This window comes from Bicyclus anynana, chromosome 21 (assembly GCF_947172395.1).
Source record: "Bicyclus anynana chromosome 21, ilBicAnyn1.1, whole genome shotgun sequence".
Taxonomy (NCBI): Eukaryota; Metazoa; Arthropoda; class Insecta; order Lepidoptera; family Nymphalidae; genus Bicyclus; species Bicyclus anynana.
The window spans coordinates 10,281,199-10,292,251 of record NC_069103.1 but is presented as its reverse complement, the minus strand read 5'-3'; the positions used below and the strand labels follow the sequence as shown (position 1 = coordinate 10,292,251).

The window sequence follows — 11,053 nt, the reverse complement described above, 5'->3', positions numbered from 1 at the left end:
TTTAAAACATTTAGTTTATTTAGTTAGACTGTTTTTAGAGTCCTTCTTAGCAGATATACACTATACCTATATTTATTCGGTAGATGTGGTGGTTTCAAATATTTTTTTTCATTAAGATGTTTGTTTATAGCGCTTACATCTACAAACAGTATCTAAATCGTGCCTAAAAGTTGACAAGAGTATTAGCAATCGCTTTACATCGCTTACCCTTGATAATTCTATTTTATATTCTAATAATAATTTTAATAACAATGGCTACTGTAAGCACAAATACAAAGCAAATTTATTCTGAATATTGAACTGTTTATAATATTTTAGTAATCTAAATATATGTTTTATCTTTGTTAATCTTATAGTACCAATAACGATAATTTTAATCTTAATAACTGATATCTTATGCAATTCACATTTTTGAATTGTAGTTGACATTCTAGGATGTTCTAAGACTTTTATTTAATTTCTCATCGATCGAAAAAAATCCTAAATACTTTACATGTGAGGGAGGGAAAGAACCTAACCACTATGCAACTATACACGCTATACCGCAGACAGACTGATATATGGATGGAAATGGCGAAACTAGAAGGTAGGAAAGCATTGACTATACGAAACCATAAAATGTAAAAAACATCTGCGAGAGCGCAAATAAAAGTCTTCTATATTTTTGCATTTTTATTTGATCCTTTTAAGGTTACCGTAATTGACAATAACTCTATCTAATAGATAGAACGTAACGGGCACCAGCAACAAATCCTGCCCAAGATTCTGTGATGATTTGTCTGATATACGATGGTGGGACGACGAATTGGTACTCATAGCCGGGCAACTCCATAGTATATGTCAGGGGGATACCAACTAAGCGAGTCCAGTCACGAGAGGTACCAGTGGTAAAGTATAGAACATTGGCGGCATTTCCGACGACGTAGTATGGAGCTTTGTCTAGCTTAAGCTTGTCAATTGCTGTTGCCATTTGTATGCCGGCCACATGAAGGGAGAGAGCATTAGACGGAAGAGAACCTGTAAGTTTAAAAGTAGTTACAATACAAAATAAAAATATAAAAGCCTTCTGCTGTTGTTTTAGTTTAAACTATACAAAAATGTAGGTACAGTTAAAAATGGGGGTAGCTTTATAAGCTTCCTCTAAACCACTACATTTTGCCTTTTTCTATTGTTAGACATCCTGAGAGAAAAGAAAGAGAAATTGACAATAATAATAACTGGCTAGTAAGCGCACAGATACCAAATGAAACAGAGAAAGGCAGTTATAGTGATAGGAAATTGGGTTTTCATAAATCTAGATATTAATTTTATAAATTAAGAAAGGACAAAAATAAATAAACAAATGATTAAAATACAAACCGTTTCCCCAAGCATACAAGAACATATTTCCAAAACTGTGAAGTGAGATATAGAGATAGGTTCGCTCCAAATTAGAATAGACCGCATCTCTTACGATACGAGTTTCAGGTTCCGAGAAAACAGAAGGTCCTTCGAAGATGATCGAGCAAGGGTTGGAATTAGCGGCTACAGTACCCCAGCCAATATCAAAGTTGCGGTTGATATCGACCCCAGGGCATTCGTCACTGCCTTCGTGAGACCTGGATCGAGTTTTTCTCCATAAACGGTTCTAAAAAAATACATACGCATCTATTGTAAAAAAGACTAGTTTTATAATACTTATTTTCTATACAGCAGTGTCCACGTTCGTTTTGTGTCCAGTACGTGTTTGACTTATTTTTAACTGAATTCAAAAAGGAGGAGGTTCTCAATTCGGTCGGTATTTTTTTTTTTTTTTTTATGTATGTACACCGATTACTCAAAGACGCCTGGACCGATTTCAAATTTTTTTTTTGTTTGAAACGGTATAGTCCCCATTTGGTCCCATTGCCATCATCTCAAGATCTGATGATGGGATCCTGGAGAAATTGAGGGGAACTTTCGAAAATTATATGGGTGTCTAGTGTGTTCGTATACTTTTCCATTTAGTACTTTTAAGCACTACAATTTCATGAAGGTTTAAAATTGATATGATGATGGAGCCATAAAACAGACGAGGGAACTCTTCGGCGATTTACAGCAGTTACCTTGTGTTTGGGCTTGATTAATTTGTATTAATGAAAACTTTCCACATAGATAGGTTGTGACTATCATTTAGGGGTTTGGTGATTAAGACCAAGGACAATTAAGGGAACTCCTTAACAGTTTACAGTAACTACCTTGTGTTTGGCCTTGATTAATTCGTATTGCTGAGAACTTTCTACATAGATGAGTTGTGTCTGTTATTAGGGGTCTGATGATGAAGACCAAGGTCAATTAAGGGAACCCCTTAACGGTTTACGGTAGCTACCTTGTGCTTGGGCTTGATTAATTTGTATTGCTAAGAATTTTGTACCAATATGGGTTGTGACTGTCATTAGGGGTCTGATGTATTCGTTTGAGATGAAATTTTACACTAAAAATGGAAAAATAATATAAATTTTAATAAAAAAAAATACAACCGACTTCAAAACCTAAAAACGTACCCACTAAACTAAAAAGTGAAAAATAAAATCATAATATGTTCTACCTGCTGATCAGTATGAAGGCGGTGCTTAGCCGGTGTTGTCTTAATTTAAGCCATTTCTGACAGGACCACATGAAACAACACTGTCTGCAAAATCTAAATCTAAAAGATATTCTCACATGGCTTGAATTAATACATCACCGGCTTAGCACCGCCTTCATACTGATCAGCAGGTAGAACATATTATGATGTTATTTTTCACTTTTTAGTTTAGTGGGTTTTTTTATTAATTTGATATGCTCTACAGCTTAACTCATTCGATTAAACCGGATTAGGCCAATTTGGATCAATAGATTTTGTCCAACATCAAAAAATAAACAGCTTTACCGATCGGTTCTAAAAGAAAATCAGATCGTAACCTCAGACACCCGCGTTTATTGTTCCTTATTTTGTTGAAATTGGTTCTTTTTTTCTTTGGATATGGTAGCAAAATTAAAAAGAACGTTATTTTATAAATATTCCAAAGTATTTCATTAGATCATTGCGAGAGTCTTGCATTTCTATATAGACCTCAAAAAACTGCCATCGCTGCCAAACGCGTAGATATCGGTTAATTTATTTGAGAGATGTAAAATGTTTACCAACTTTAACTTTTTCTTTTTCAAAGCACGTAATAAAAGAACAATTTCAGTTATCTTGGAAGGCTATCAGTACTACTCATATTTTACCTCATTTAGCGTGTACTCGTAACCATCTGGATTGACCATGGGAATAATGATCCAGTCGATTAAATCAGTCAGGTCACTTTCACGTCGTTCAACTAATTGCTGGATTAGATACAAAGCTACCGGTGGTGTGACCCATTCCCTTGCGTGTGCAGCTGCGTCAATCACTATCACAGGCTTGCGAAGGTTCTCGAAGCGAGTCGTAGAAATTCGCAAGTATTTAATTTGTCTGCCTTCGTAGCTCAAACCGGCGTTAATAACTGTGGCAATATCAGGGTACTTTGCACCAATTTCATCCAAGTACTTGTTAATCTATAAATAATTACGTTGTAATAACAAATTTAAGGTTATTAATTTTTTAAATTTTAAAACATAAAAGTTTTTTTTAAATATTTTAAGTTTTTAAGTTATTTTTAAGTTACCGTTTCTGAATTGTAATAAGCATCCCAAGTAATTGTGCTGTTTCGATCAGCAGCATTTCTAGCTTGAGCATTTTGGAACTCTTCATGACGTAGAATACTGTAGGATAAAAAGTTCAATTACTCAATTTTTCAAGTTATTCTATAGAAAAATCGAACAGTAGGTATGCTTACCTCGCTAAGTTATTCGAAACCAATTTGTACCCAATTTGATTTTTTTCGAAGAATGGTAACCATTCCAGTTCTTCTTCAGGAGAAAGTCGCACTAAAGCCTCAAGCTTTTTGGATTCTGACCTATGTGCAGGTGTTGCTGAAAGAATGTCTAAACGGCCTTCTAAGCTAGCTATATCTTCTGATGGACCCGATAACTGATACAGGAGATGGCTGAAAATAAATTACAATGTCTAGTTAGGTAAGACTATGAGTAGATCTATCGAAATTTATAATTAGTATTAATAATAAATACTTATGGCACTAATATTGGTTGAATTAAATATGTTTTAGTCAAGAATATTAAAATTAATAATATATGAGCAAGTTAATTGAAATAGGATGTTCAGTTTTTGTCAGATTGAACTTGGCTGGAATGAATTACTCGAAAGACATCAATAAAAGCTGAAAAAAAAACAGTGGCAAATCATCAAGGCATTGTTAGGTACTTTTCTTGAAAGTATATAACGATTTCTGTAGTACCAATGGATTGATAGCATGGATTTATTTGACTCACCCTTCATATTGTTCATGTTTGGCTAGTACTGCCGTTGCAAAGAGCAGTAGATACGCTATTGCGCGTACCATTTTTTCTACTAGAGTACTGAATATTTAGTTTTGTAACATTATTATTTTATAGTTATCCGTTTATCAGTTTTTCATAATCTTAATGACTTGTGAGTATTATTTTACAGTAAGTAGGTATCAATTTGATTTTATGTTGGATCACCTCTTTTTATCTTTTTTATTATTTTGATTGGGCAATTATTGTACTGGAGCGGTAGCAATATTAGTATTAAAAAAATTAAACAAACATGTTGTGAAGTTTTAACAAATAATAATTAATATATTAATAAAAAAAAGTTGTCCAAATAACAATTACCAATTAATGACTTATGAAATATTTTTCTGAAAATACTTATACACATATTTTTGAAAGTGAGTTTTTATACTTTTTTGGAAACCTTTATGCCACCAAGCATAAATTAAGGGATTAAGAATACTGTTCAGGAAAGCCAACGTCGCAATCGGTCCACTAAGCATAATTCGAAGATTCATACACTGAGGATTAGTAAGTTTCTCTTTGCAGAATACAAAAAATATCACAGTAATAAAATACGGCATCCAAGTAAATATAAAACTACCCGAAGTTAACATCACTACTATAATTGCTCTCCATTTGTTTGGCTCTTTGACTTTTCTTTTATTTATTTGCTGTTTAGTTTCTTGATTCGTACCATTTGTCTTTACGTGTGTTTTTCTGTTGGAAACAAAATCACTTTTTTCGGGTATGCTAGAACTGATAGTACAAATAGTTAAATTAGATTCACTTTTCACGATACTGTTATGAGATGTGTCATACTCTAAATTACGAGAATATTTTTGATTATCGCTAATCTCGTCAATGCTGTTAGATTTATGTCGAAACCTATTACAGTTAGAGTTATCTTTATTACAGCTTCCACTAAATGACATGCTTCTTTGAATTTTTCCATTATTTTTATTAGTGGGATATTTTACAGATTGTACATTTTTCTTCATATTAGTATTGCCCCTGTAAATTCTCAATTCAGGTTTTGAGTTAGCATTTATTTGAACAGTTTTGACAGCAGCATTGATTTGTTTTACGTTTTTCAAGGCTCGAACTAAGATTATGGAGTACAGAACTGCTACAACTATTATAGGGATGATACTGAGGAGTGAATTGAGGAGGATCAATGCTCCGGGAAATAGTGTAACGTAGTAACATCTCGAATGTTCCATTTCTCTGTTTACCCATCCAGTTGCAGGCAAGAATCCAAGGGTTATACCTGTAACGAGTGGTGTTATTATTAATATTTTGATACTTACAGAACAATAAATTCACAGAAAATAATGTGATACAGTGGAGTCATTTCAAAGTAATAATGTTACCTACCGATTAACCAAATGCAAAGAATGCCAATCCTGACTTTGGTAGTGTTGAACCATCTCTTATAGTAGAGACCATGTAGAATATAAATATAGCGATCGACGGCAATAAGACCCACGCTGAATATCGACACCATGGCTGGGCATACCAACATACCTGGTAAAATTTTAATACTTATTCATAATATATGTGAAATACATCGTAAATAGAGGTTGTGTGATCACAATAATGAGGGGATCACAATAACATTAAAAAGGGGATATCCATAAATATCTTACGTTTTACGCATCTTATCACACGTTAGTTAAAGCAGGAGATTGACGCGTTCAAAAAACCATCCTTACTATACAACCATCCTTACATATTCTACTTTCAAATGTACAAAATACCGTGGGGTTCGATTTTTTCAGCTAACTTTACTGCCCTACGTTCAATGTCGAGTAAACAAATAAAAACTAACCAAAACTGTGTAATCATACATACGTTAGATACATAACGAATGTTAAATTATTATCATATTAGTTTGAGGAATTAACGTGAACTGGCAAAAAAACGGATTGGCTCACACGCTGACCATGTAATATCTTATTAGGTATATCTAGTATTGATGATTGATGATTACCGATTTGAAAAACGCACAGTCGATTGTTGCTCATAAGATCATCTATGCTCACTCCAAACATGACTGATACTCCTATAATCGTGTCAGCTAGAGAGACGTTGCCGAGCAGCAAATAAGTACTCTTCAGTTTCTGACCTGTAAAAAATAATGTTAATTATTTTTATAAAAGGTTTGTTCAGCTGTGTCTGAACATGTCTCAGAATACAGAAAAACACTGTGTTTTTCTGTATTCTGAGGAACATGTTTTGTCAGTTCAATCAAATGAAAACACGATATATTTATATTTTCAAAAATATCATTATGTTAATTATTGTTATAAAAAACGCAACTACAGGTAATATTTACAATATAAAGTATTTTTTTATTATTCACAAAGAACTTAAGCTTATTTATCTTAATAACTATAAAAATCATGCCCACGTGGAATGGAGGCAAGAATACTGGCTGCATTCGCGCGCTGGACAGCCAGGCTAAAAATTAAAATGGGCTATAATTATAATGTCTATAACCCATTACAAAATATCCCACGCGTGTGCATTAGACAACGTCCATTAATTAAGATGATGATGAACATTGTGTAAGTTTGTTTGTATATGTATAATATCTACCTACAGCATGCGTATGCATACAGAGCAGAGTAGGTATACCTTGACTTCTCGCAATATATTTGTTCATAATATTAGCATCTACAAACATTACAAAGTTAACACTTAGGAAAACCCTAGCCATCGTATATAGAATGCTTTGTGTTTAAATGTAATTTTATAGTCCTTATGTAACTAATAATATAGATAGCACAGTATGTATTACTAAAGTTAGGTTTCAACAGAGAGCTGCAGACTTCGATTCCCAATATAGGTTTTTTCAGGATTTTACGCTTTCGTAATTCAGGTGGCAGTCTTCGGTTATGGATAGTGGTTACACCCTAATAAATGATTTCAGGTTACGATCAACCGTTCAGGCACGTAGAATCCCTCAGAGGTATAAGTAGATTAAACTTTAACACTTCCAAATTAGTCCGCTACCATGTTAGACTGGTACACAAAACATCAATGACCTTAGTTAAACGCAAAACAGAACCAATCAATCTATAAACATTGTAAAATTTCTTCTGTTAATGGTTTAGCCACGGAAATCCCAACAGTCTTGATATTAATGCTTCTGTTAGTTCAGTTTATGACTAACGGTAACGGATTAATAAAAAATATTTAACAAGGTATGCACATACGAAAAATATAACCCTTCTTGGCATGGTAAAAACAGTATAGCCCATACTTTGAAGGCGTTTGCTCTGTTGTCTATTTATAATGTACCTAGTTAATAGTTATACATAGCAGTACCTATTGTTTTATAAACATCTTGAATTTCTCAGTTCAGCTTAGTTAATGGAATGTTACGTTTTGTACTGAACCAAGATGGTCAAGTAAGTTTACAAAACATACCTACTACTACCTGAATAGAAATTGAAAATTATTTTACCAATACGCGTAACGCGGATGAAAACACGTAGCGTCTGCTAGTTAATAATATAGGTAGTTTACTTACATTTAAATTATCAATGTGCAAAAAATCACAGTTAATTTTACTAAGCACAGGTAAGGTAGGTATTGTTATATTTAACTTATGCTTTACATAATTACCGATGCCCGTTACCTTTCTTCAAGATGAGTCCGCTCGAAATAACAACAGTAACATTGCTCATGAATATGATTGTGCCGAATATGTACGCCACCACTGTGTAAGTCGAGAACTGTTTGCTTTCGTTGATCTTGAAATCGAAACCATCAGTCACTACACTTTGATTAAACACAGAAACGTTAAAGATATCCGTTAAGTTTGACGACCCCATATTTGAGTTATTAAAAGCCGAAGTTCATTTTAGGAATATTAATAAATTAGCACAGTCTTGATAGATGTACGAAGAATAATATTTTCGTGTTCGACAGTAAAAGATTTTTTCTGTTGGCACCTTTCAATTGTGCCGTTTCTTGGTAAGAAATGAGGTGGACACAAATATTGCTCACCACGATGAGGTAAATCTAAGTTTTGTTTGTTTATAATGAGGGAATTTGCATTTTGTAGTTCCTTGGGCAATTTCCAAAATCCACGCTTTATTTAGGTACCAATTAGGACATTTTAAGACTAATGATGTAAAAAGTTATAACTTATAGCTCAAAATAGAGAAATCTTATACTTATAGTAACATAGTTTTTATAGGGATACCGGATATTACGTTTAAAATTGGCCTTTAAGTGATATTGCAGATGATAATCACGTCGTTAATCGTGCTAAGTTTCATCCAAATCTGTTAAGCAATTCTATATTGTATCTTAATGCTTTGTTGACAAAGAATACAATATGGAACTTAAGCTAACGTATCCTAATAACTATAGAAATCATGCCCACGTGGAATGGTGGCAAGAATACTGGCAGCATTTCCGCGCTGGACAGCCAGGCTGATCCTTTGCGCAAAAAACGAGCCAGCCCTTCTGTCACCAGTTGAAGCAACTAGCCGCGGTGAAATGATTCGGTAAATTTTTTTGGCACTGCGACTCCATGGCCCAAGGGTCTCCACGGCAATAGGTACAAATATGTAACTCTCTGTCAGAGAGGCATACTTGAGCCACTTACCGCTTTCTGCTTTTTCTGCTTTGTATTCTATGTAGGTATGTAGCTCGTATTTAGCTATTTGTACATAGTCCAGAAAACCTAATGACGTTGGAGCTCCAAGGTGCTGGAATGGCGACCCTGCACTGGAAAGTCGATCCCCATTCCCCACCAGGCGAGTTTGAACGTGTCACAGTTGTCGCTGGTTGCCGGCAGTTGTGTTTGGAAGGCCCTACCCAAGGCATACCCAACAGTGGACGTCAGACGGCTGATATGATGATGATGATGATAATGATGTACTCGTACTTAGGTAGATTAAGTGATATGAATTTACTTGCTCGTAGTTACCTACTTTAGAAGGTTAGCTTGGTATGGACATGTAATGCGTAGGGAGGAAAGTCATATTACTAGAAAAATGTTGAATGTGTAAGTGGAAGGACATAAGAGGAGAGGAAGGCCAAAGAAGAGATGGTTGGATTGTGTGAAAGAGAACATGTGTGTAAAAGGAGTGGATGATGAGTTGACGAGTAATAGAGACGAATGGAATATATTGAAATATTTTTCCGACCCCACTTAAGTGGGATAAGGGTAAGGAGATGATGATGAGTTACCTACATTAGATTTTATTATATTTTGTATAGGTATTTCACTTGAAATAATGATCTAACAAATCCTTGTGAACTAACCTGATGCCGTGGATGATAAACATCACAGACCCTTAATTCAATGTGACGCACACTTCATGAATACAAATTTCAAGACTCACAATATGGCCAAAATATATAAACAGGTCACAGAGGCAAGGCACGTACATAAATGAGTATCTATTAATTACATTAAGTAATAGTAGAGGAAAATGTAACTTACTCTTCAGTGGAGTATTTAAATACATTTCAGCGGTTTATTATATTCATCTTTGACGGCCTCCGTCCGGCTGGGCTGATTGAGGTTTCTTAATTGATCCAGGTCTGGCTGGTGGGAGATTTCGGCTAGTTACCACCCTACCGGAAGAGACGTACCGCCAAGCGATTTAGCGTTCCAGTATGATGTCGTGTAGAAACCCAAAGGGGTATAGATTTCCATCCTACTCCTAACAATTTAGCCTGCTTCTATCTTAGATTGCAGCACCACTAACCATCAGGTGAGATTGTTGTCAAGGGCTAACTTGTACAGAATAAAAAAAATCTTCATTATCAGCTTATTTTAACGACTCACTACAGGATCTTCCTCAATATGAGAGAGGAGACATGGAGCTTACATCCACCACGCTGCTCCAATATGGGTCAGCGATCTTTATCCGCATCTTATCTTTATAATGGCCGGTATTGATGACTTAACATGCTCATCGAGGCACAGAGGAGGAACACGACCTTAGGCTGAATCTTTATTGAAATTTTTTTAGAAGAAAGAAAAAAATCTCGTAGTACGACCTACGACGATCCAGAACTTAGGACCTTACCTACCTAATCCGAAGGTACGTAGGCTTACCAATGGATCACAAGGCAGCCAGTTGTTTTTTTTTTATTAGGTAAGTACATAATAAGGTATTTGGTATTCTCCACGTTATTTCTGAAAACAATATTTATGCACCTATGTTTATTATGTAGTAAGGTACTCGTACACCAGCTCAGATGTTTTTTATTCCTTGCAGTAGGTATTTTGATGTTTTATTAAAAATGTGCTCAAATTTTGCATGGTTTATAATAAGAGAGATCATTTCACTAGTCAATTAAAATAGCAAAAACTACTTATAACGGTACCGCGGTAATACGTTCCTAAAAAAGCCGTTATAATTTTTTTTATTACATCGGTTATAAACCGTAAATGAATATTTTTTATTCCTACTTCGTTCACAGAGCATATCGTGCTTAAGCCAGCGCTTAAGTGCGTTAATTACAACTATTTACGTAAGCGTTTTTTATAATAACGTTATGTTTAAGTTCTTCTGGAAAGGAACGTCGATATCATCAGCAATCATAGACAATTTGACAGTGTTGTAGACAGCTTCACATCACTTGTTAGGGTCCGTGTCAGTGTCAATTGTTAAGTGTCACT

General features: G+C 34.7%; 1 protein-coding gene across 1 annotated transcript; it reads right to left on the bottom strand.

Moving 5' to 3' along the window:
* Positions 1-672: 672 nt before the first annotated feature.
* On the bottom strand, positions 673-8,393 carry LOC112044377 (uncharacterized). Its single transcript, XM_024080208.2, has 10 exons — positions 8,045-8,393; positions 6,392-6,526; positions 5,776-5,925; positions 4,921-5,668; positions 4,375-4,461; positions 3,822-4,031; positions 3,651-3,747; positions 3,232-3,540; positions 1,360-1,627; positions 673-1,017 (listed from the first exon to the last, which is right to left on the bottom strand). Exons 1-10 carry the CDS (start codon positions 8,238-8,240, stop codon positions 713-715), a joined length of 2,505 nt encoding a protein of 834 aa, XP_023935976.2. The 5' UTR covers positions 8,241-8,393; the 3' UTR covers positions 673-712.
* Positions 8,394-11,053: the final 2,660 nt, after the last annotated feature.